The following is a 24,470-nucleotide window of genomic DNA, read 5'->3' on the forward strand; positions in this document are numbered from 1 at the left end:
TACGTGGTACTTATGTAGTCTACTGCGCAGCATACATGTATGGATGTACTTCAACCGATCAAGATGTGCGGGGCAAGCCCCCTCGAATCCGTAATATTTTAGCCGCCCTATAATAATGTGCTGGCCTAGTGCCCTACCCCATCGGCTGTTTCTCTACGTGTTTCGTGCATACTCGATGTTAGCCGCATTACTGAGAACCATGGTTGAGGATATTGTCGACTCTGCATGAATGCCCAACACTCCTCCAAAGCAAAACACCCAGTCGCTCCGACTGGAATATTCGAATTCTCTCTGGACAATAAAAAATGAACTAACAAATGAACGGTCGATGAATTCCCTTCGATGGGGTCTCTGCAGGCGGTTAACCGGACGGGACTAGCCGACAACGTGAAAATGAACCAGGGGTTCTTGGCCGTATCTTTGTTCGAGATCTCTGCAACACACGAACTCTTGCCGCCTTTCTGACGTTTCTCCGGAAATGCCACCCATCTCGCCTCATTCCCTCGCATTGTCCTTTTTTTTGTCTTCTTCATGTTGATCCTAGGCCCGACAGCAACTGTTCATGCAGGGCGGCCCGGTCTGTGGCTTTCGAGGTGCCCAGCAACTCCTTCCGAGTCAACAATGTGTGAAATGCGACTTCTCACAATCATGATCTCATCCATCATGATGAGCTGGCAACGCTTTCCAATGCGGCCCAACTTGGGGGGTTGAATCTACATTTCGGGCATCCTCCACATCCTCCCAGACCCGAAAAACAATTAAACAATAAAAGCTATGACACTGACGCTGTGGCCATGGGCTCCGCTTTTTGGGCAGAGACCACCCACAGCTCTTTTCCCCCCTCATGCAGTCCCTCATGGTTGTTCCAGAAGCCCGCCGTTCCGCCGATATGGTTCAAGTCCATGCGCAAACTAATCTCGGGAGATTATGATGTTTCCGTCTTGCCCTAAAGTACTTCTGCTCAAGTGAGGCAAGCAAGAATGAGAAAAATGAAAAAAAAAAGGAAAATCCAGGAAAATCGCACGCAAATCCCCCCCCAAAAATTTAACCCAACGTGGGGTTCTCTGAGTTGTTCACTTTTTCCATCCAATCCGGGTCCAACTTTCTTCCGAAAAAGGGTGTCATTTATTCTGAATCCTAGAAGAATTCGCTAATATCTCCCTGTCTGTCATAGAGCGGGAACTAACTTGGGAACATCCGGCGTGCCCCTCTTCCTTCTATAGCCCTTACGTGCTGTCTAGCGTTTCTTCAAGGGCTGTTTTTTGCTTAGTCGGCGTGCGCCGGGCCGATCCAGGTTGCAGCCTCAAAATGATCCGCATACTCTTCGCCGTTCCTTGACTGGTGGATAAGGAGGGGGGGATTTGGCTGACGCTGTGCCATGTCCACATCGACATGCATAAACCCCCTCCTCCGTTAGTTTGACGGTTAGGCTCCTGTTTGTTCGAAAATAAAATATTTTAAAAAAAAAGATGCCAAAAAAAAAGAAATACTAAAATAAATTTCAAAAATACAGAGAGAAAAAAACCCACGGGATTTTCTTTCCTGGCCTTGAAGATATGGCCCACTGTTTATATAACTCTCCGCTTCCCATTGTCGTCCTCGTGGGAAGATCATTGAAAATTACATTTAAGAAGATCTTTAGAGATTCCAAACGGGTCCAATTAAGAGCCCGTTCCTTCTATATCTTCTTGTGGTTTTCCCTTGAAGTTCACCTCTTGTTTCTCCTTCGATCTTCATCTTCAATTGGGTTATTCACAGACACTCGCACCCATATCCTCCCCACTCTTCAATCCCACTTCATATCACCCCAACTGCAAAGCCCAACGGCTCTCCTGCTATCCTATCTTTCTACCAAGCAACAATGTCCTATACCACCAGCCCCCAGGGGAATAGTGCTGGCAGCCGCCCCAGCTGGCAGGACCAGCTCCAGGGTAAGCCATTGGAATGCGTGGTCAAGCCTCAGCAGTCCCAAGTTTCACCTCAAATGACAGGACTGCCCGACTAAACCATCACCAGATCATTGCACACGCACCAAGCTATCTCCTCCTGTCTTCAACATTGTCTCCGATCGGCGAGGTACTTATCCAATTTCCAATCCTCCTCCTCCCCCTCAGTCTTCATCCACCGTCTTCCCATGCTGCAGACCCTGATTATTTTATTTCCCTTCTTACGCTCCGTCTCAATACACACGCACATAGCGTGCCTCTATCCCTGCTATGTGTCTCGTGTGTGGGCATTGCAGGAAGGAGTGGAGTCTTGCAGAAAAAGACAGAGGAAAATGCCCCCCTTCACTTGTACACCGACTTTTAGTTTCCAAGCCTTTAGCAGCAGAAGGCTAATTACTTTTATCTCGGAATTGCAGGAGGTCGTACTGCTTGGTCCAGTACCGTCACCGTTCAGGGCCAGAATATCGCCGCTCGTTACTGGTATGACGGTCAGTTTATCAATAATGCCAAAGAGGACGCCGCCGAGGTTGCCCTCAAGACCCTGAACCAGCAGCCCAGAGCTGCTACCGTCTACCAGGGTCAGCTGTTCCCGCAGGCAACGTCGTCCGGCTATGGTCGCGGAGCTGGCGGGTTCTGACCGTGTGTTCCTTAGCTCAAATATTTCCTACTAGTCTTGGGCGGCATTCTCTTCCCTTCTTGTGTTTTTATCAAATTCTTTTGGTTCTTGATTCTGACGTTGATACTGAACCTTGTTGCTCTTAATCTTTTGCTGTGTGGGTGCTTGTTCTGGTTTGTTTTCCACCTGTGAAGGGCCCTCGGGGATCCACAAGTCCTATCCGACACACAAACCCATACATTTGTTGTCGCGTTGCTCTCTTACTTGCATTTCTGACTGCAGGAAAAAAACATATCCCTTCACCGCACTCCTCTCCTCCCACCTCTTTCTCGTGTCGATACCGTTCTCTTCCCGAGTCTCGCTGATGCATGAGCATGCACTGTCCCTCGTCGACCTCTACCTCTTCCCGGTTTCTGCAGGCCCTGCCCACAATGGCTCACTACAATGCAGAGTCCATGTCATGAGCTCTGGTGAGAGGATCACCGGCATCAGAAAGATGGACAAATAATAAAAAAGGAAAATGCACTATGCACCATCCCTGCCCCAGATGGCCACTTCCAGATGCAAGTCACTACCTTGTTTCGAATTTGTGAAACCTCAGCATCAGTCGTGACACACCACACCCGAGATTCCGACGGCTCAGGTACATGATACGGTGTCTGGATGCCGTTAGGCCTCGTGTGATGCATCGCGAATCAGACTCTTTTGGCTCTTTTCAGCGCCCCTCCCCCCACATACGTGTCTTTTGGGGGTGCATACACGTATTCATTTCAAGAAACATCCACATACGTTTTTCTGCGGCCAATTATTGTTTCTGTCTCTCCCGATTTGGGTTAATACAGGTCGCCTCTCGCACTTTATTCGTTCTGCTTTTGCTGCGCCGTCTGCCTTGAGACAAGATCGGAATTGGGCTAGATGCTTATTACCATTTGATAAGAGGCGAGAGGCGGGAGACGAGGGTCCCATGCATTGTGCCAAGTGACTGCTGTTTGTCCCTTCGAAGACATATGACTTGTCATTGCTCGAGCGGGTTCGACGTCATACCCGGGACAATTTACAATCGTTACTCCCAACTGCGCGGTTCGGATGGCAATAACCTGTTGCATTTGCAATAGATGCCACCCCCTGCTGCTTCGTTTCCCCCTGGAGCTATGGATGAATGCGTGTTTGTCTGTGCCACTGTGGATGTGAAGCGACTCGCCTAATCCCAAGCGCGTTGCGACATGGCAAATATGGTGGTGGAAGCTACTTGGAAAAAGGTCACAAGGAGGAGTTATAGGATTAATATGGGACAAAAATTTTCATTTTCCGGGCATCTACTTTGTCTAGAATTTGGGGTTTGATTTTGATTTGATTTACGTTCTGCCTGATTATTTGATACGTTTGCCTTGTTTTTTGTTTTTTGTTTTTTCTTTCCTGGTTCAGATCGGGTGTCTGCGACTCAGAGAGGGAGTTTCTTTGGTATCTGTTGTCTCTTGTTAGGCTGTGTCGGGTTTTGGACGTTGGACACGGAACTGGACCGGGGTTATCTATTATATTGGGACTTTAATGGTCGGGGTTTGATTTGTATCAGATTGTTCTCTTTTGTCTCTTATTATACTACGGAATATCTATCGACAGCGCTTTACGGGTGAATTCTTCTTCTTCTCTTTTACTAATAATAGGTATACTGATGGACCCATCGCCGGCTGGAACAGGCTCGCCCCTTTCTAGAAAAGGGTGCTGTACATGCTTACCCTCGTTTGAGGTACTATTGATCACCGCGGGTTCTTGCCGCATTGGCCTCCCGTCCGAGCTTACACATCCGCGGGTAGCACAGCGTTGGCCATGTGTCTAGCCAAACATTAATTTCCGATGCATAGCGGCCGAGTTGGGCAGCATTCCAAATGGCCGATGCTGTCCTTGGATAAAATGAATTAAATAAGTTGCATTAAAAGCCGATATTAATATTAATCGCTTGGCGACGCGAAGCAGCTAGATATATTTCTACAGTACGTTGCTGACTCGACGTTAGATGTTGGTCAGTTACTTTGGACTGAACCATGGAACGTCGAACTCTAATAACTATCAACTCTAATTGTCTATTTTGACCAACTCATTGCAGGCCTCGAATGAACTCGAGGTGAAAGAAGAGAATCTAAGAATGGATTTTCTCAATAATTAGGGCTAGCGCTATGCTTGGTATGTTGCATATCGCCACCTAGAATGCACATTGTACAAACCCTCTGAAGAGTGATCGCCAAGACTCCTGCTTGATCTAGTCGTGACAAAGGTCGATCTGCCATATTTGTACTCAGCCTTCCTCGGGCGGTGGCTATGTCGATCAAATTATACGGGACAGCAAGTAGAAGCCTAGGCAGAAATCAAAGATCTCGTATTGGAATACTACATATACAATGATTTATTTCACCATCGTAGTCAATCCAACCTATCTCAAACCAAGAAGCTCTTTCTAAAATACCTGAGAAATCCAAACCATCACACTGCTATCTGTCCCATTCCACGCAGATACCCTCCACCCAAATACCACCATGTGTTTCGGCTCATCGCGAAGAGAGCCGCATGACTCACCGCCCCCGCGGCGGCTCGTATACCACAGCCCTGACGCCTACAGCCAGTCCACATACACCAAAGACTACAAGAGAAACAAGCGTCGCGCAGGTCAAAATGCTGGTGCTGCTGGTGCTGCTAGAGGTGGGGATGGTGGAGGTGGATATGGGGGATATGGTAGTAGTGGAGGTGTAGGCCATGGAGGTCACGGAGGTGATGGAGGTGGAAGTGGTGGCGGCGGAGGTGATGGAGGTGGTGGAGGTGGAGATGGTGGCGGCGGGTGCGGCTAGATCTAGAGGGTTAGGATGGGCGTGGGGTATCTTTATTGATTTAATAGCTGCGATTATTATTGACTACATTAATTTTAGGGTTGATGGGATCTGGAATATGATTTGAATTTGAAAATCTAGGCAACGGGACATTAAACTCAGCCGACATGTACAATACAGATCTAAATCTTGCACTTTACTCAGTACTCCGTAATCGAGAATTCATACCTAATTTGTCATTAGAATTAATTACCTCGGGTAGTTATCTATCTATTTTATGACTCAGATGCGTGCAGTTCACCTATAGCTCGTGAACTGAGTCCTATCGACAGTCACCACAACGCTCCAGCCTTACACATTTAATATGCGAAATTCTTTCCATCTCTTGCCCCGTGTCCACGGCGATTGCGCCAGCCATAGTAGAGCCTCAATAGAATGCAGCCAGATGTTACAAAGAGAAGCAATGCTGCATTTGTCCAATGGCCGGTCGGATACCCGATCTTTGCTTCGTCGCTTTTGTAGATCCAGACGCCGACGATTTGGCCTGGTGCACCAAATGACACGTTCAGTGCGATTGCGAGTCCTGCGCCGGCCGTTGAGTTTATATTGGAGGATAGCCAGCCTAGCAGAGGTGGGATGCAGGCGAAGGCACCGCTGGCTGCGACTATGAGGCATCCGTAGCGGCTCTAGTGTTTGAGTTAGTTTATGACGCTCATTGGCTTGATGTGCCCTTGGGATGATTGGGTGACTTACTAGATATGCACTAGCAGGGAGAACTGCGGAGACAAGGAATCCCATTGCCCCGATAAAAGAGAATATGGCTGAATGGAGACCCCGGCTGTAAATGAATAGTATCAGGTAAGTGTCACTTGGTATGTCTCGATATAGAAGACGATTTACCTGTTGAAGTAGTCCGCAGACCAAGCCACGGTTATAGTCACGACATAGGCTACCGCATATGGAGGCACTGTCATCAGCTGAGCACGGAGATGAGAATATCCTAGTCCAGCAGTGATGGCAGGCGTGAAAAGAGAAAGACTCGAGAATGGCGTTGAGATGCCGAAGTACACCTTTTATCTAATTAGTCTTCCAGATTGGCAGGGGAAAAGGTATAGAGAGCATACCGCATAATGAGCGTACAATCTCCAATCCGTCAGCGTAGCCTTAGCATCCTCCCAAGACATAGCATGGGCAGAACCCTTAGATCCTTCCAAAATCAATCTCTGCGCAGCAAGCTCCTTCTCTTCAGCAGTAAGCCAATTCGCAGTCTCTGGGTAATCCGGCAACACGAACCAGACCACAACAGCAGATGCGCATGATGGAGCGCCCTCAATAATAAACAGCCATCTCCAAGCAGAAAGGCCATGAGCGCCATTCATATGGCCCACACCAAATGCAATAGCCCCACCAAATGCTCCAGCTAGTGTTGCCGAGGCGAGAATCAAGGCTACGCGTATGGATCGCTCGGAGTTGCGGTACCAGAATGTAAGGTAGTATACGAAGCCGGGGAAGAGGCCAGCTTCCATTACGCCGAGGAGAAATCGGAGTCCTGTTACTTGGGAATAGGTGTGGACGCCACCAAGACCTATTGTTGTTGCACCCCAGGAGAACATGAGGAAGGCGATCCAGCGCTGGTGTTTGTTAATGGAATTGTAATAATGGATAGTGTGTTTGGGTTAGACGTACACTTGGACGGAGCTTCTTCAGAAAGTAATTTGATGGTACTTCAAACAGTGCATATGCAATCAGGAATACCATGAGTGCAATTCTTTTGCAGTCAGCACTTTGGATTCTCTTGGTCAATCAATGTTTGCGACTCACGTGTACTGATACGAAGTCATATTAGTTTCCGAGAGAAGGTCATTGTGAGTGTCCGAATTCAAAATTTTGGCATTGCCTAGATATCTTAGCTCCAAGTCTATCCGATATTGGGGACCGGAGGCATACCAACGTTAGAGCGATCAAGATAACAAAGCAAGTAGATTGCAGCGCACAAGGGAACGATGCGTAGATCTTGTTTCCAGACCAAGGCCTTCTCGCGTGCATTGAGGGCATCGTCGACAATTTCCGTGCTGGCAAGCTGCACTACTGTCAGTCCTCTCAAGCTCGTATACCATAACACTAGTAGGTTATTATCATAATGGGAGGAGGGAGAAAGATACTTCTGAAGCTTGTTCAACATCTGGCATGTATTTTTCGGTTGCCATTTTTCCAGGACTTAGCCACAATCACACAGAAGAGTCGAAGTTTCAGGAACAAAGAAATCAGAAAAGACCGCAGTCCTTTTTTTCGCTTTCTTTTTTTCCCCATGTGATTTAGCTTCCCCGGGCTTTTGTCCCCCGGGTTGTTCCCCGCACTAGGGCTACTCGCAGTTCCTCCGATGCCTCACCGGTATTTCGGTATTGGGGTATTGGGAAATCCAATTTCGGGACTAGATCTAATGTTCGAAGCGTTGGTTTCTTAGTCTGAAATGATGCTTCGTAGATATTGTTTAGGTGGCATTTGATTGGCGTCTCTTGTTTCCCCTTGATCCCTACATCGAGATCTCAAGGACCGTCGAGGATCGATGTCAAAATGAGTCAACACAAGAAGCATTGGTAACTAACTAGCGACAAGCAAGGCTAGTTATCGTTGGTATTCTTAGTATTGAATAGTCTTGTAAATAATTTGTAGATTAGTTTTGTCGCAGCAATATGATTTACTGATAATGTAATGTATTAACTAAGGTGAAAATATCTCCAACGTTAAATCAGCGCATTGAAGAACTTCTCATACAAATAAGTTAAAATATTTGCATAGAGCGCGTGTTGTATAAAATCAAAACAGAGCCTCGGGATGCAAACAAGACAAACATCTTATCAGATAAAAGTGTTCCCTGATCGCATCGCAAACACTCAAATCACCCCTCCCCATGCTATGCCACCGTTTGCTAGCTAAGCGCCTCGCTAAAACATCAGATTCAGCTCTATCTATATCCGTCGCAACTATGTCGACTACCACCGCTCCCACCCACAAATCGATGCCCTCCGCGTTAACGTTTGATCGTCACGCCAAATGCTCGGTACGTCCCTGTGATAAATATTTACAACCTAGTTACTGTAACATATATCTAATGCATATTATGGTGCAAATAGACAACTAAGGCCCGTGCGAGTACCCTTCACCTTCCCCACGGCTCAGTGCCTCTGCCGATCTTCATGCCCGTCGCGACACAAGCATCTCTTAAGGGCCTAACATATGATCAGCTGCGAGAGACCGGGTGCATGCTCTGCTTGAATAATACATATCACTTAGGTCTGAAGCCTGGTCAGGCGGTATTAGATGCAGTGGGCGGAGCGCATAAGCTACAAGGCTGGGATCGCAATCTCTTGACCGATAGTGGGGGGTGAGATATACTACCGTCCCCTCGCAAATCGATAGTATGTACTAACCGGGTATATTGCTATTCAGTTTCCAGATGGTGTCACTTCTTCAGTTGGCGACTGTCACAGAGGAAGGAGTGCGATTCCTTAGCCCGCATGACGGCTCGCCAATGTAAGTGGCTTCGCTGTAAGCCCTGTAACTGAACATCCGAAATACTGACTTTTTATCAGGTTACTGACTCCGGAACACTCAATTTCTCTCCAAAATTCCATCGGATCTGATATTATCATGCAATTGGACGATGTGATTGCAACCACTTCGCCAGATCATGCTCGTATTAAGGAGGCTATGGACCGCTCTGTGCGATGGCTAGATCGGTGCATTGCGGAGCATAAATATCCCGAGCGACAAAACCTCTTTTGTATCATCCAGGGTGGTCTGGATCTTGAATTACGAAAACAGTGCTGTGAAGAGATGGTAGCACGAGATACTCCAGGAATCGCCATTGGAGGTCTGTCTGGTGGTGAGGCAAAGGAGGAGTTCTGCAAAGTGTATGTGCCTCTACTTTCACCAAAAAGAAAGACCGGATGAACTGACCAACCAAAGAGTGCATACATGCACTGAAATGCTGCCCGAGCATAAACCCAGATACGTCATGGGCGTAGTATGTCTTACTGAATTGGTTCTTCTGCCTTAGCTAATGACAAAAATTAGGGATACCCCGAGGATATTGTTGTGGCGGTTGCTCTCGGTGCAGATATGTTTGACTGTGTTTGGCCGACACGGACAGCGGTAAGACTCAATCAACCCTCCGGTTTGGTTCTTGCACTGATATCAACTAGCGCTTCGGTGATGCTATCGTCTCGTCCGGAACCCTAAAACTAAGCCATAAATCGTTCGCCGATGACTTTGGCCCAGTTGAGGAGGGCTGCACCTGCACTTGCTGTCGTCCAACTGACCAAGGTGGTCTTGGGCTTACACGAGCATACATGCACCACATCACAGCCAAGGAGACCGTCGGCGCTCATCTGTAAGTGTGGACTGGCCACATTATCTTATTTCGGTTCTAATACTTCTACAGTTTGACCATCCATAATGTCCATTATATGTTGACCATGATGGGTAAAATTCGACAGGCCATCATTGATGACCAATACCCGGCTTTCCTTCGCAAGTTCTTCTCCGATATCTATAGAGGCGATAAATCGAATTACCCGGAGTGGGTAGTAGGTGCTCTGCGGGGAGTTGGAGTGGACCTGTTGGCAGATTCATGACTGCATAGCCACTGATTTTGATCAAAAGAAAAGTGCTTTGAAGAAAGAAATGAGGTATTCACTTTATGCCATAGAAAAGCGTGTGTATCAATTCCAGGTGTCAAGTTGACTGAACGTGGAGCAGATTCCATCAAATTTTTACTGAAAATAAGACGTCGGTCCTCTCCCCCGGGCCCCTAGTCCAAGACTATATTGTTAGACATATATCCTAAAATATGGCCGGAAATATCTGTAGTGGTTTGTCGAAATGAGGCTTCAGGGAAGAATATCAGTATTCCTTAAAGTATCGTGTAGATACGCATGTTGATTGGATACTTTCCTTTGCATAAGTTTGGTGCACTATAAAAGACGAGATCGGCACGTGACCACGTGTCGCGGTCGACGCGATCCACCGATCTCCAAGATCCTCTCCATCGTCCACCGTCAAACATCAAGAGAAAACCTGATAGACCGTCTCTCGCTAATTCATTCTGCGCCATGACTCAAGACCAAGTTGCTGCAGCCCCCGCGGCATCCTCGCCGCCATATGATCCCTCGCACGAAGAGCACCAATACCTCAACTTAATACGCGCAATCCTCTCCGAAGGCGAGCATAGGCCCGACCGCACCGGCACTGGCACGCAATCAATTTTCGCCCCACCGCAATTGCGCTTCTCTCTCTCGAAGCCGAACCCAGAAGGCGGCGAGCCAATTCCCATTTTGCCTCTCCTCACCACGAAGCGAGTCTTTCTACGCGCCGTGCTCGCTGAACTACTCTGGTTCATCTCCGGCTGCACCTCGTCACTCCCACTCTCCGAAGCCGGGATTAAGATTTGGGACGGAAATGGAAGTCGAGAGTTCCTCGATAAATCCGGGCTCGGCCACCGCGAAGAAGGCGATCTAGGACCCGTGTATGGATTCCAGTGGCGGCACTTTGGCGCCGAATATGTCGACGCCAAGACGGATTACACCGGTCAGGGTGTCGACCAGCTCAAAGATGTTGTGCACAAGCTCATTCACAACCCTTTCGATCGCCGCATCATCATGAGCGCGTGGAACCCCGCTGATCTGAACAAGATGGCCCTGCCCCCGTGCCATATGTTCGCCCAATTTTACGTCTCATTCCCGCCTGGCATGAAGCTCGATGAAAAGACTGGTCGTCCATCGAAGAAGGGTACCTTGTCCTGTTTGCTCTACCAGCGCTCTTGTGATATGGGTCTTGGTGTGCCCTTCAATATCGCGTCCTATGCTCTTCTCACTCATATCCTTGCACACGCTGCGGATCTTCATCCCGGGACTCTCATTCATACTATGGGTGATGCCCACATCTACCTTGACCACGTCGATGCGCTTAATGAGCAGCTTGCTCGAGAACCAACAGAGTTCCCCGAGCTGCGTATTAAACGTGATGACCGGGGCAGCGCGGTTGTTGATGGCTGGAAGGAGGATGAGTTTGAGGTCATTGGATACAAGCCTCACAAGGCCATCAAAATGAAGATGAGCGTTTGATTTATATAGGTTTCTGATTTTTGGTTTTCGGGCACTGTCCGAGTCACTGTTTTGTATGATACCAATTATTCCGTGATGTATGCCACGGGAGTATATTAAAATAGCAATGCGCTCAAAGTCCGAGTCTACATGTATAGCAAATCAACTCATGCATTGTTGGATCAGAACATGCGTCTATATGTACCAAGCTGGCATATGCTTCGAAAAGCAAAAGGATTAAACAGAGAATGCAAGTAAATGCAAGTGAATGCAAGTAAATGAAAAGAAATGCATCATGCGCTCCCAAGAACAGCACCAGCGCCGCGAAGCAACACAATTGTGTCGCCTTGCTTTACCTTACCAGCACCAATAGCCTCCGAGAACTCGAGGAATTCCCCAGACTCAACATGGAAGATCCGCAATCTCGAATTCTCCTCATCGACCCGATTATTAAAATTCTGAACCCGCAACTTCTTCGCCGCATCATCAAGCACACGCCCAACCTTCCACCTCGAATCAAAAAAGAAATCCCCAGCCGGGGGCTCCGCAGCCTGCGTCTCCGCCGTACCAACAGCATGCAAATACAACCTCTTCTCTACAGGAACCGAAGCATCCCCCTTTGCCGATCGCTTCAACCCATTAACAGCGACCGCACGCGCAGCTGGACTATTCGGCTTGGGCTTCATCTTCGGCAGAGCCGGCAGGAGAGTCCCCTTGGCGGCAGCCTGCTGCTTATCGCGGCCCCAGGTGCGTACGCGCGCGAACATAGACTTGATTGTATCGTTTGGTGAAGCGACATTGGTCTGGCGCGCGCCCAGCGGGGTAATCTTGGCGCATTCGTGTTCCTCGCGAAGACGGTGTTTCAGGCAGTATTGGTGGTTGCACTGGGGGCAGCGCACGGCGGGGTCTTTGAGGGTGTTAATGAGGGTTTTACACTGGGTGTGGGCGCATTGGTCGGTGTTATAGATAGATGGCTTTTCGGGGGCGGTGCGGTTCTCTTGGCTGGTGTTGCTTCTTCCGTTGCGACGACGGGCCCATTCGCCTTCGCGAGGGCACTGGTGCGCGGTTTCGGTCCGGTGATCTAGACAGAATGTGCTGTGGCAGGATTCGCACCGGAAGGGGAGGAAGTCAAGTTGGCCGCAGTACTCGTATTGGCAGTGCCGGCCTAGGGATTCCAGGTCTGTGTCGGCCATTTGCGTGAAGGTTTCGTTTGGGTCCCTGGAGGGGCTGCGCCCTTTGGATACGATTATAGGGGGCATGGTTATGCTTGGTCTTTGGGATTGGGGATATGACACAGGAACCGAAGGAGAATGATGTGTGGGATAAACTAGGGATTCGAATATGCGTCTGATAGAACGCGATGGCACAATCGCCATGTGACTAATGTGGGGAAGGTTCTGGGCTTATCTAAATACGGAGTTAAGTTCGGAGTTAGTTAGTCCATGGAATGAACGCATCAGTATGAACACGAGTGATCTCGCCGGCCTGCGTATCGCCGGCGAGATAGTCGTTGCAGAGCGAAGCGACTGATGATCACATGATGGCCCATTAGAACGCTATTATTTCTGAGAAAGCTTGGTCACGTGACACGTACGTGAGACCTTTTGATTTATACTTGCTTCGCTTCGCTTCGCAATTAGGAGAAATATCAATGATTTCAGTTTCTTTTCTGAATACAAGTTCATCAGGCTCCACAGTCGGAATAAATCCCCAGATGGGCTTCTTGACTTAAAGTCACTCTATGTTGTATGTATATATCAGAGTTCGCATGTGGACATATCATGAAATATTCGCCATTGACAAATGCCAAATTCCAAAGAGGATAGTTACACGACATACAACGCATATTGTAATAGAAATAGGCTAGTTATGCTCAGAAACCCAGTGACATATCACCCCGAACCGGTGTCGGTATTCTCAAAGTGGAACTGTCGAGGAAATCCTATTGGATCCACCTGCTGGTGTATTGGTGCCCAGTAAAGACCACACAGAAATATCACTTGAAATCAATCTTTAATGCCAAAATCTTGGCTTTTAATACTGAGAATATTCGGTGTATCATACTATCTGTGGGCATGGTCCGAGCAACATCGAATGTGACGGTTATAGTCATTAACACTAAGTAGTGAAAGAGCCTACCAAGGTATGTAGAGTGACTACGGTATGTAGAAGTGAAGATATATGGCGATGCATAGCACCCGGGAATTCTTATCTGTGACGATCATGTCTATTTATTGGAGAAACTGATACATTTGGGCGTTCGCTATTCTCTAAAATGCTTCTCCTAGTTTCTAGAGGAGGAAATCTTAGTATCTTTGTTCACATGAAGCTATTTAGAAGGCTTGACGGCAATAGCTGGATCATCATCTTCCATCTATCTCACACAGCTCTCATATTGGTTGATCACCCTTCATTCTTCAGATACATTGATTGTGTACTCTGTACGTGCATCGAAAATACGGGGAAGCCTTTTTTTCGAGGTATTGTTAAGCTTTCATGCAGTCAGTGCCAGGCTGTTTCGCCTATATTTTTCTAGTTGCAATTGGGCCATGGAAATGAAGAAATTCCCATTTGCTTTTATAGACGATCGACTAGTAATGTACTACTACTCTTACTAGCGAAGCTGTACTAAATAGTAACGGACAGGCCGGAACTCTTTTCACTGCCTGGTTTTGAAGGCGAACAGAAACCCCACTCTGCAGAAGTCGGTGAAAACAAGAGAAAAACTCATCAAATATCATAGTGTAAGTCAATATCGAGATCGGGGCAATGCGGGGAGGGACCATACATCAGTGACCATTTAGGGCAAGCATACGCGTTGTCCTAGACATCCTCGTATGCCTTGAGGGGTAAGGAGTATGTACAACTCGAACTTCTAGAATCTCGTCCCTGAGTTATAAGGTCGATCACCGCGCGGCGATCTCACCAATCACCGGCCCGTATCCAGCACCGGCGGCCGGCCCGGTTGGCATTGTGATTGGTTCGGATGGCCGAGGCGTTGTCTTTTTCAGGCGATCTATAAATGTTGATGCTTGATTTCTCGATAAGATGTTGGCATTACATTATAGAATGCGTGCTGGGGATATAACTATGGAGGGGTTTCTTCTTCCGTTCACTCTTTTTTTCTTCCCCCTGCTTTCATTCCCAGTGCAGTCTCGCAACCCTAACTCGTTTACTTGATCAGTGTTTTCCCACAGTAAGTTGTCTCATGGAATGCCCCGCGTTGGATTTATTCGGTCTAACAGTGCCAGGCCGGTTAGATTGCAGCTCTACCAAACCTTGCCCGGTCCTGTCTATAGATCACGAACCCAAGACTGCCAGACGGTCACGAACGGATGATATAGCATTACCATACATCATAAACCATGACGCAGCAAATCCAAGAGCAGGCTATGCCATTCCGTATCCAGCACACTAGAAGCCGGATGGCAGAACTGCTGGCGGCCGATGTACTCGTTGCTGCAGGTTCAGCAACACTGATTACGCCAGCAGTCATGATTTTTGATAGGTAAGCCAAGTTAGACTCCATCTTATCAACGTACGTACGTTAACCAATATAACCTAGACTCGTTGTCGAGAAATCATTCTATAACCAACCTCTTTTCCCGGCATTCCGCAGACACCTCTGGTTTTCCCTCACACAACCTGCAACTTTCTTAACATCACGACCCAGTCTCCTCGTCTGGTCCCTTTACACGGCAACCTTTGCCACCGCCAATACCTCAGAGACAATTCTGAGCAAGTGGTACCCTCAGATTGACCATGCCATCTCAGGCATGACCACCTTCGCTGCAACATTCATAGTCAACTCCTCTGTGGGTATTTGGAAGGATGTGAAATTCGCACAATTATTCGGCCACAGCAACACCTCTATACCAGTTACAAACAACACAACCCCACCAAGGACGACTCCAATTACCACCCCCACCTCCAATACAAGCTCAACCCCTAAAACGGCCCGCTCAATCGGCCGTACCAGAATTCCCGTAGCAACATACTCAGCCTTCCTCGTCCGGGACGCCCTCACAATCTTTGGCTCCTTCAGTCTCCCTGCTATGGTCTCGGCCTCCATTCCGGACTCCATCGCCTCCCAAGAATACCTCAAGATTTTGATCGCGCAGCTGGCGATCCCAGCCTCCATCCAACTTATCAGCACGCCAATCCACCTCCTCGGCCTGGATCTCTACAACCGGCCACAGGTAATGCCGACCAAAGAGCGGATCAACCGTGTCAGTCGCGACTGGATTAGCTCGTCGCTGCTGCGCATGTGTCGCATTATCCCCGCTTTCGGAATTGGCGGGTTCGTCAATACTGAGGGCCGGCTTTACTTGCATGATCAAGTTAGTGGTCTGCGGAAGGGGCCTTGAGGTTTATCCTTATATATACAGATACAGATTCATAGATAAATATACCCTTTCTTTTCTCTTTCTACTTTCACTTTCAAATGCTCAACGGTCTTGTGTGTGCTTTATCCGCTATCAGTCTCCCCCACTCCCGATACCACCGGGCCGGTTGGTTGTAGGCGCTTCATCTCGGGTCGGCAAGCGTCACAAATGTCAATTTTAGACTTTCTGACTGGGGTTGTTAATTTTGGGCGAGAGATGTTATCGTATCACTCGCCTCGAAGACCGGATGCCGATGCTGGTTGAAATATACCGCTGATTTGACTGCACGGCCTAAAATGATGTGTCATTCTTTTTTAGGGCTTTTTTCGCTGCAGATGGCATGTGGTTATGTCTGCAAACACGAATTTCGTAAAAGAAAATGCAAGGTCCAAAGTCAAGAATCAAAATCCACCATAAATTGCCTTGCTTTATATTCATTGGCGCTATGGTTGTCTATACTCGCCTGACAAAGCAAATACTCTATGGCGGCAAAGTTTTAGGTCAACCAATCTATTGTGGATTTATGCGGTGCAACCTTCTTACGCCCATATAGAAAGACGACTGGCTTTACATATGTTATGATATATCTCCCTATACATCCACACTCATTGGGCACTTTTCCGAGTCGAAGAAATTAAATTAGCCCTTATCAGAAGGCTCGGCATGTTTCAAAAGTAGCCTCACAGCCTATGGTATTCCGATATGTTTATCTCTACCGGAGAAATATAAATACTAGTTTATTCTGGGCTTGCTTGGGGAGAACCCTAGCATGCTCGAAGAACATTCGCTTTCTATGCGGCCAATTTGTTCGCTCTTGATACTTCAGAGGAATGACTCAATGTAATGGCTGTTTTCCGATGTCTAAACTGGGAAGCCAAAGCCTGAACGACAGCCGCGAAGCGAATGTTGGTCGGTGCGTCGTTGTTGGAGACGGATGAGTGAGATCACTTCACCCACAGATGGATATTATCGCACTGCTGTGGGATTCATCTCAAGTTGGCTATCTGGCATGGCGGAGGAATTTGATGGAAGTATGAATACAAGCAAGCTCATCAAACGTCGCCGTCAATGGCCTCGGTTCCAGACGCACGGCCTTTGGATGCCGAGCTGGTAGCCGAAGAGTCGGCATGGCTGAAATCGTGCAAAGCATGGCACGGGTCAACGAAAGATGGGTACTGCCCACCGGCAGCGTTGAAAGACGCCGGTCTCCACATATGCTGGTGAGCGATATTGACCAGTTTTCCGAGGACCGCAATTTCGAGTTTTAGCTTGATGCTGTAAAGTGTGGCTTTGAGGGTCGTTTGATAGATATAGAAGTTCCTAAACTCGATAATCATCAACGCGATATCCATCAGGATACAAGATACGTTGACGGCGAGCAGCTGCAGGATAGTCTTACGACTGACATGGTCCTGATTTAAGCGCAGCATGCGATTCGTTTCCCACATGTACAACCCAGATATGATAACCTCCTGCACACAGAAGCCCGTCAGCTGCAACTTCTCCATGACATCGTACCCGGCAACCGAGGCTGCAGAGCTGGAGAAGTTGGCCGCGTACGTGAGGACGGTTGTGGGCACGTGCAGCAGGAAAATGTTCGTGATGATCATGGTTTTCACCATACGCAGCACGCGCATGTTCTGAATCACCAGATGGAGGCGCGAATGCAGCACGAATGATTGGCCGGTTACCATGGCCCACCAACCGACTGTTAACAGCGTGACGGGCACCCAAGTGGCAGACGTCAGATTAAAGAATTTGAGCAGGTAGCCGACCGAATATGGTAGGATTCCAACGCTGGCTATCAGCATGCTCCAAAAATAGGCGCCTTCATAGCGTTTGAAGGTTAGGAAAATGAGCACGACTAGCTCAATCACGTTGTACCATGCGACGCTGATGAATGTTGCGATGGTGATACGGACGCCAATACTGTCGCCTGTATAACTGCCAGTGATCCAGTTCCCTGGACTGGAGTTGCTGAGAGAGGACATGTCCTCATTGGGAAGATCTAATATGGGAAGAAGAAAACACACGGACCGTGATGTGACGTGTTTTGGGGTTTTTTTTTCTTTGGCGGGGTTGCTCCTAATTTATTGGAGGCTGGCTGGCCCCAAGGGGTGCCAAGTGGGCCAAATGTAATAGTTGGAATTTATTTTAATAAGATCAACATCAACAGTTCGTACTATATGTGACCCACTTGTCGTGTTCCTTGATGCGAGGGGTCATGATAATATTGTATACGGAGTACGAGATGCTGTAATTTCCCCTTCATCTACTTTAACCTGAGACTGAAGCTGTTATTACGTTAGATTTATCGTTCCAAAAGTCTTTCTCCAGTCCAGAAGAAGTTCAAGTCTAGAACCTCTGCCACATTTCGCATTTGCTGCTCCGCCAACCCTGCCTTAGTATCCTCAACAGGTGCCATGGGACTCTCCCTGCCGTTACTGCCGGCATTCAGTCACATCGCTGCGTCACCCATACCAGATCTGACTGTGTTGGAAGATTGAGCCTCCACATGTATGCTCCTAGCGTAAACCCCATTCTCCTCACGGCAAAGATAACTTGGCATAACACCAACCTCTTGTGCTGGCTTTTTCAAGCCTCGCTTCATTTTCCGATCATGATCGATTTGCTTGGTCCGCAAAAGCCCTAATCCCCTTGTGATAACATCCCCTCTCTCCGAGAAACGAAGCTCGCATTATCCGGTTGACATCTCTTCGCGGTGATCATCGCATCGCACTTCTTCTGTGTCGTAAAAGACAACATTGGCTCTTCGGGCAAGGCGTACGGGACAGGTCGGGCGGCAGTAGATCAGATGGAACACCGTGGGGAGGAGTGCGATGTGTATGGGCGCGATCATGGGGATTTCATAATTAATCGGGACTGATCGATGTCAAAATGCATGTTGATGGACTATTTTGCGCTGGAATGTACCTAGGAATAGGATGACGTTTACCCGGGACCTCGGGAAGCCCCGAGGTCCTCATTTTTACGAGAATGCGGAGGTGGCGTAGTTACCGTATTTGATAGGTAGACACCAGGGGCCAATCTGATAGTATGTGGCCTTGTAATAGTATAGGAGTATGGACTACATAGAAGTGTTGAGGACCTTGATCAGCCGTCCAAACATTAGTACATTAGTACCAGAGGTACCAGAGGAAGCAAGCATTTTGGCGCTTTTTTTACTTTCAAACTCTGAACTATATCAAAACACCAAGGAGAAGCTAACCTTCTGATTTCTAGGTTGACCTGCTGGTGGGTTGCTATCTATAAAACATCAACGTCAACAAATTCAAAGATATGCTATTGATATAGAGACGCTCTATCAAGCTCTATACTTAATATGGCTATGATGCTATGATGCATGATAAATGGATATAGACTTCAACCAATCAAGGCTACTCAAAAGCGAGCGAACCAATCATATATTGGCGTAGTTAAGGATTAACTCCGAGATAGCTCCACCCAAGGTTGCAAGGATATGGAAATCCATTTAGTCTTGAGATTAGTTCCTTTATTCCTTCCTCAACTGACTGTAGATATGCACGAGTGTGTCCCATTAGCCCGTAGAAAGGCCAAAACAGGCTGCAAGACTTGCAAGTAAGTATATGTCCATCCTCATTCTAGCGCTCTCTTAACTGGATCAAGAATCCGCCGGGTCAAATGTGACGAAGGCCGACCAGCTTGCCGACGTTGTGTCTCAACTAGTCGGGTCTGCGACGGCTATGGCATATGGGGAGGAGGTGGAAGTCCTTACGGGCAGCCACAGAGCAACCGAACTCTATCAACCTACTGCACACCAGTCCCAGCCGGCAACCTCAGCCACGAGGAACAGCTGTGCTTTGACTGGCTGATTAAACGAACCGCAAAGAAGTTCGCCGGTTTATTCCCATCTGACTTCTGGGAGACCTTGATTTTTCAAGCTAGCGCGCAGGAACCCGCCGTGCGTCACGCTGTCATTGCCTTGTCGTCTGTGCATCGTTTCCAACAGCGATTCGCCGCCGCGCCAAATAAATATGACGAAGAGTGTTTCACTCTTCGGCAATATAACAAGGCAATTCAACATTTACGCACCGATACAACCAACAATAGCTATTCTCTCCGAGTAGCGCTGATTACATGCATGCTCTTTATCACCCTAGAATACATGCGCGGGCAGTATACAGTGGGGAATGCACATCTCCAATATGGGATAAAGCTCCTCCTCGATATATCCGCGCCACGTCCTCCGTCATCCATGATTCCGACCGTTTTGTCTCCTGAAGAAGACTTCGCCTACAACGCCCTGGTCGATGCCTATGTCCGATTGGGCGTTCAATCAGCCATGTTCGGGCCCGTGCCTTTATACGTGTATCTTGTAACAAAAGACCCGCAAACCACCAGTCTTCCCTATACATTCAACTCGCTTCTAGACGCAAGACGCAGCCTAGACGACCTCTTGAACAGAATACACTGTCTAAAAAAGCATTACCATGACCACCACGCATCCCAGACACCAACTAGCGACCAACAAATGCTCAATACACAGAGCATAATCATCGCAGACCTATCCCTCTGGCGTAAAACATACAACGTCTCGGTCGCACGGCTCGAATCCAACAAAATATCAGAAAGAGACCAAACCAGCTATCTCCTCCTACGGTTGCACCACGAAATGGCCACAATAATGGCCTCAGTCTGCCTCTCACCAGAAGAAACCGAATCAGAGCTGATATTTGACACATACACCGATAACTTTATCAGAATAATGACTGGCTTTGTCGATATATGGAAAAGCTGGACAAGAGCAGCCTTCAGCGAAGAAGATCTCTCTAAACTAGCCACCGGACCCGACGACCTGAAATCCATCTTTCAGAACTTCAAGACGATGTCCGACATGAACGTGATTCTGGAGACTTCTCTACTAGAGCTCCTCGAAAAGGCATCTACAGTCAACCACTTCCTCCAAGCACCAGACTGTGGTAAGAGTGGGTTCACCGTTGAGATGGGGTACATCCCGCCTGTATACTACACGGCTCTTAAGTGCCGTGTTCCGCGGATCCGGCGCCAGGCTATGAGGGCATTGAGGACTGCGCCGCATCGAGAGGGGGTGTGGAATGGTTCGATTTTGGCGGATGTTTTGGAGGAGATTATTAAGGTTGAAGAGGGGGATTTTTATGCTAGCGATGTCTACGTCAATTCGTCTGTTGGACCTATTCTGCCTAGGAAAGAGGATTTGCTTGTACCGAAAGTGCCAGCCGAGGCAAGAGTCTCGGATGTTAGGGTTCTCCTGCCGGATGATGTTGCTGGGGATACTTATGTTAGCTATCGGAAGAGGTCTGGGGGAGGTGAGTGGGTGATTTTTAAGCAGAAGATTGGTGTATAGGGGGCGCGATAGGCTCCATTTTGATCAGAATCTTCTTTCATTGTTTATTGTACAAAGTTTATATCAGCCGTGTGTCGTGATTTCGTAACATGCTTTCCAGTATCCATAACACCCAAAGATCCCGTTTCCTACTGTTCCAAATTCATAATCACTGAAGTCTTATGCCTTGCATACTGTATTACTTCCCGCCTACCTTTTGACTCCGCAAAAATGCAGCCACCTGCTCATGTCTTGTGACAAAAAACATGCGCTTCCGATCTGACTTCCAAACCAGCACGCCAATCTCCGCGGCATACTGGCAGGGAGCCTGGTATTCAGTCAAGCTGGTGAAATCCTTGAACAAAAAGCCCGCCGTAGCCCGGAGACGGTCCCGCTCCAACTGCCATAATCTGATCTGATCTGTCACAGTAGGCGGGAGCACAGATGCCGGGACACCCTTGCCGTTGGATTGAGCAGCGCTGTGTTTCCGCAGCTGTGGGTGCGCGTGCGATAATAGGTAAGAGATGATTTGATCGGCCGTGATTCCCATCTCGATTGCTCGGCGGACAGACTGCCTGGTGATTTTGCCAGTGACCAAATTGGGGAAGCGGTATTTGAGGTTTGTGAAGAGGGAGATGAGAGATATTTGTAGGGGTGATGAGGTGTAGGCGTAGAGCCGATAGTTAGTTTCGATGATGATGAAACCGGAGCTAGAACCACCAGACGGCCCCACTGGCCCAGTGAGGGATCCTGTGACAGGATTGCTCAGAGCGCTCGAGTCGGATGTAAGTGTAGTTGCCAGACGGGTGGGATAAAAGCGTGTTGCGTCGGCGTCTTCCTGGTAGACAATACCAAAATCAGCCAGATCCGCGAGAGTGCGAAGTTGGTTGGGTGTCATGTGGCTCTTGTCGTAAGAAGATCCGAGTTCTAGGCTGCTCAGGAGAAATAGGAACGAGAGAACCTCGACGCTATCCATGCCGATGGCCTCGGCGCTCTCGACATAAAGAATCAAGATATGCCAGACCTGGGTATTCACATCCTGAAGCACAAATCCGAACCCGTCTTTGGTGATATCGACACGGTTACCTCGGATCTCAACTAAGTGTCCCGCTTGGAGAAGCTGTTTGACACCCTTGCTCAAATTGACCGTGTCACGCTGTCCACTCATCAAGGCACTCGTTCCAACCATGTATCCCATAACACCTTCCCACTGTCGTCTAGCATATTCATCCAAATCGGCAATCGAGGTTGGGGTGTGTTCCGGAGCTTGGGAGAATACACCGAAAGAATGAGAGTCCTCGGCACCCATCAGAGCTTGTCGGAGCGAAGCAGCGAACGGGTTGGTGACCATGTACGCACGGACATTTTCACCTGTGAGGGTCGTAGAAAGAATGTGAAGTCGACCCAATATTGAAAGCGCATTATCTCGTTCCCTTGTGTGAACACTGTCAGTAATGGCTAGAGCCAGACCTGTCAGATAAGCCACTCACTTCTTGCTCTCTGCGTTGACCCAAACTTCCAGATCAGCAGTTGGAAGAGGGTCTTTTAGATAGAGTAGAGCCATCACAAAGCATTTTGCTATATTCAGTGTTAGCACAACGTTCCCTTCTGCATGAATGAGCTTAATGTACCCAGATCGGGCAGCATGCGCCGGAAGATCGCAAGGGCTGTGGATGGTTGTTGGTATAGCTTATAGAAAGTCGTCCCGGGGAGTCCCTCCAGGTACTCCAGAGGACGGGATGTTGCACTCGCCATAGTGAGCTGTGAGAAACCAAATTCCCAGGCAACTGAAGAGAATAAGGTGCCTATGTGAAGTTGTTGAATGAAATGACGCTAGTACGGTGGCCGAAGCGGCCATAAGTGCAGCTCCGGGATGCCCCCGAGTCAAGTACTGGACTTGTTGACCCTCCCTGTATCATTTCTTTCCATATCCAGCACATTTACCACTTCTGAGAAATGGCTTCTCTGAAATTTGTTCGCTCGGTAATTTTCCAGCCTTCACTACCTATCATTCACTCTTGTTAATGCATATCTATCTATAGGTGTGGGAGTCCTTCCGAGCTACCTCGGGTCTGGAGCCTCGGTATGGAATTCGTCCCAACTTGCCTCTACCTTTGAGATATCAGAGAAGAACTAACATCCCACTTCAATTCGATTAAAGGCTGTTGAGTAATGTGAGTATGCGCTAGTTTCCCAAAGGTTACATTGAACTTATCACTGACCTCTACTATAGCTCCGTATTACAGCCGCCAGGCCCGGTGTAGTCAACTTTGAGCTGGATATTCAGAAGGAGCATACAGTATGTCTCGATGTGCTGCAGTATCTCTAGCTAATGTCTCTGGGAATTTTTCTCGAGACTCAACTTCTCACATGGAATGCCTCTGACACTTTCAGAACCGCCTGAATATCCTCCATGGAGGCACTATTGCAAGCATGGGTAAGAGATCCTTGTATGTGATCCCTAAGTTGTGATGCTTGGCTAAAATATGCTCTAGTCGATCTCGGAGGCTCGTTGGCTGTGGCATCTCGCGGCTTGTTCTCGACGGGCGTGTCAACGGACCTGAATGGTACGTTTATGAAATAGGCATGCATCCCACCTATCTTCTCTGTTTCTAATAAATCCTCTCAAGTCACATATTTGAACTCCGGTGGCAGAGTTGGTGACCGAATCATGGCCGTATGTCTTTCTCCATCTATCCCGATCAGTCTCTCAATCCTACTAAACGGGTACTAACTTTTGACGTTAGGAGGTGACTTGTGATAAATGTATACTACCTGACTTTTTCGTCACACCCCCTCTTCTACTTAACATATTGGCCATCAACTAACTAGCCACGCTTAGTTGGCAAGACCCTTGCTTTCACGAACATCAAGTTCACGAACCCCGACGGACATGTCTTTGCCCGCGGGAGCCACACAAAGTGTGTATCTTATCCTATTTCCGATTGTAAACTGCTAATGTCGCTTAGGTACGTAGCCCAGGCTTGGAAGGATCCTAATAACATTGTGGAGGAAATGAACAAGCACAAGGGCCAATAAGAACGAAATTGGGTATTACGATGAGACCGGAGCGTTTTGGTCCCAAGTCTTACATCTTATGTACTTCAAGCCATTGAGAAAGACATCCGGAGAAAAGATCAGTCGGCATTGCAGCAGCAAATCTGAGTCGTCAAGAATTATAGAAGACAACAAGTCTGTTCATATCCCCAAATGATACCACTCTGCTTGAGATCAGAAATCTTACGCAAGCTCATTG

At 48.0% G+C, this 24,470-nt stretch overlaps 12 protein-coding genes across 12 annotated transcripts; 7 read left to right on the forward strand and 5 right to left on the reverse strand.

The window, feature by feature from the left end:
* Nucleotides 1-1,861: 1,861 nt before the first annotated feature.
* Nucleotides 1,862-2,583, forward strand: N7518_008486 (uncharacterized protein; the record flags this gene model as incomplete). The annotated part of the gene is made up of 3 exons (XM_057189413.1): nucleotides 1,862-1,931; nucleotides 2,017-2,076; nucleotides 2,363-2,583. The coding sequence occupies 3 exons, from the start codon at nucleotides 1,862-1,864 to the stop codon at nucleotides 2,581-2,583; spliced, it is 351 nt and encodes a 116-aa protein (XP_057041116.1).
* A 2,510-nt stretch (nucleotides 2,584-5,093) lies between these two features.
* N7518_008487 (uncharacterized protein) lies at nucleotides 5,094-5,402 on the forward strand (the record flags this gene model as incomplete). The annotated part of the gene is made up of 1 exon (XM_057189414.1): nucleotides 5,094-5,402. One exon carries the CDS (start codon nucleotides 5,094-5,096, stop codon nucleotides 5,400-5,402), a length of 309 nt encoding a protein of 102 aa, XP_057041117.1.
* A 338-nt stretch (nucleotides 5,403-5,740) lies between these two features.
* On the reverse strand, nucleotides 5,741-7,588 carry N7518_008488 (uncharacterized protein; the record flags this gene model as incomplete). The annotated part of the gene is made up of 8 exons (XM_057189415.1): nucleotides 5,741-6,067; nucleotides 6,135-6,219; nucleotides 6,282-6,451; nucleotides 6,506-7,012; nucleotides 7,068-7,149; nucleotides 7,203-7,278; nucleotides 7,329-7,461; nucleotides 7,544-7,588. 8 exons carry the CDS (start codon nucleotides 7,586-7,588, stop codon nucleotides 5,741-5,743), a joined length of 1,425 nt encoding a protein of 474 aa, XP_057041118.1.
* A 704-nt stretch (nucleotides 7,589-8,292) lies between these two features.
* N7518_008489 (tRNA-ribosyltransferase family protein) lies at nucleotides 8,293-10,018 on the forward strand (the record flags this gene model as incomplete). Its single annotated transcript, XM_057189416.1, has 8 exons — nucleotides 8,293-8,442; nucleotides 8,516-8,766; nucleotides 8,832-8,915; nucleotides 8,975-9,295; nucleotides 9,351-9,408; nucleotides 9,459-9,536; nucleotides 9,587-9,774; nucleotides 9,826-10,018. The coding sequence occupies 8 exons, from the start codon at nucleotides 8,293-8,295 to the stop codon at nucleotides 10,016-10,018; spliced, it is 1,323 nt and encodes a 440-aa protein (XP_057041119.1).
* Nucleotides 10,019-10,495: 477 nt separating this feature from the next.
* On the forward strand, nucleotides 10,496-11,506 carry N7518_008490 (thymidylate synthase; the record flags this gene model as incomplete). The annotated part of the gene is made up of 1 exon (XM_057189417.1): nucleotides 10,496-11,506. One exon carries the CDS (start codon nucleotides 10,496-10,498, stop codon nucleotides 11,504-11,506), a length of 1,011 nt encoding a protein of 336 aa, XP_057041120.1.
* A 272-nt stretch (nucleotides 11,507-11,778) lies between these two features.
* On the reverse strand, nucleotides 11,779-12,744 carry N7518_008491 (AN1-type zinc finger protein; the record flags this gene model as incomplete). The annotated part of the gene is made up of 1 exon (XM_057189418.1): nucleotides 11,779-12,744. The coding sequence occupies one exon, from the start codon at nucleotides 12,742-12,744 to the stop codon at nucleotides 11,779-11,781; it is 966 nt and encodes a 321-aa protein (XP_057041121.1).
* A 2,106-nt stretch (nucleotides 12,745-14,850) lies between these two features.
* Nucleotides 14,851-15,852, forward strand: N7518_008492 (uncharacterized protein; the record flags this gene model as incomplete). The annotated part of the gene is made up of 2 exons (XM_057189419.1): nucleotides 14,851-14,993; nucleotides 15,051-15,852. The coding sequence occupies 2 exons, from the start codon at nucleotides 14,851-14,853 to the stop codon at nucleotides 15,850-15,852; spliced, it is 945 nt and encodes a 314-aa protein (XP_057041122.1).
* Nucleotides 15,853-16,922: 1,070 nt separating this feature from the next.
* Nucleotides 16,923-17,861, reverse strand: N7518_008493 (uncharacterized protein; the record flags this gene model as incomplete). The annotated part of the gene is made up of 1 exon (XM_057189420.1): nucleotides 16,923-17,861. The coding sequence occupies one exon, from the start codon at nucleotides 17,859-17,861 to the stop codon at nucleotides 16,923-16,925; it is 939 nt and encodes a 312-aa protein (XP_057041123.1).
* A 320-nt stretch (nucleotides 17,862-18,181) lies between these two features.
* Nucleotides 18,182-18,481, reverse strand: N7518_008494 (Ada DNA repair metal-binding; the record flags this gene model as incomplete). Its single annotated transcript, XM_057189421.1, is given in 2 exon segments — nucleotides 18,182-18,314; nucleotides 18,333-18,481. The coding sequence occupies 2 exon segments, from the start codon at nucleotides 18,479-18,481 to the stop codon at nucleotides 18,182-18,184; spliced, it is 282 nt and encodes a 93-aa protein (XP_057041124.1).
* A 930-nt stretch (nucleotides 18,482-19,411) lies between these two features.
* Nucleotides 19,412-21,235, forward strand: N7518_008495 (Zn(II)2Cys6 transcription factor; the record flags this gene model as incomplete). The annotated part of the gene is made up of 2 exons (XM_057189422.1): nucleotides 19,412-19,470; nucleotides 19,498-21,235. The coding sequence occupies 2 exons, from the start codon at nucleotides 19,412-19,414 to the stop codon at nucleotides 21,233-21,235; spliced, it is 1,797 nt and encodes a 598-aa protein (XP_057041125.1).
* Nucleotides 21,236-21,413: 178 nt separating this feature from the next.
* Nucleotides 21,414-22,969, reverse strand: N7518_008496 (TFIIH/NER complex subunit TFB2; the record flags this gene model as incomplete). Its single annotated transcript, XM_057189423.1, has 3 exons — nucleotides 21,414-22,647; nucleotides 22,705-22,792; nucleotides 22,846-22,969. 3 exons carry the CDS (start codon nucleotides 22,967-22,969, stop codon nucleotides 21,414-21,416), a joined length of 1,446 nt encoding a protein of 481 aa, XP_057041126.1.
* Nucleotides 22,970-23,170: 201 nt separating this feature from the next.
* N7518_008497 (PaaI family thioesterase) lies at nucleotides 23,171-24,253 on the forward strand (the record flags this gene model as incomplete). The annotated part of the gene is made up of 10 exons (XM_057189424.1): nucleotides 23,171-23,197; nucleotides 23,257-23,297; nucleotides 23,376-23,388; nucleotides 23,448-23,513; nucleotides 23,609-23,651; nucleotides 23,710-23,781; nucleotides 23,845-23,891; nucleotides 23,962-23,980; nucleotides 24,057-24,135; nucleotides 24,184-24,253. 10 exons carry the CDS (start codon nucleotides 23,171-23,173, stop codon nucleotides 24,251-24,253), a joined length of 477 nt encoding a protein of 158 aa, XP_057041127.1.
* Between the last annotated feature and the right edge of the window lie 217 nt (nucleotides 24,254-24,470).

Source organism: Penicillium psychrosexuale (genome assembly GCF_028828465.1).
Source record: "Penicillium psychrosexuale strain IBT 29551 chromosome Unknown utg000004l, whole genome shotgun sequence".
NCBI classification, from domain to species: domain Eukaryota; kingdom Fungi; phylum Ascomycota; class Eurotiomycetes; order Eurotiales; family Aspergillaceae; genus Penicillium; species Penicillium psychrosexuale.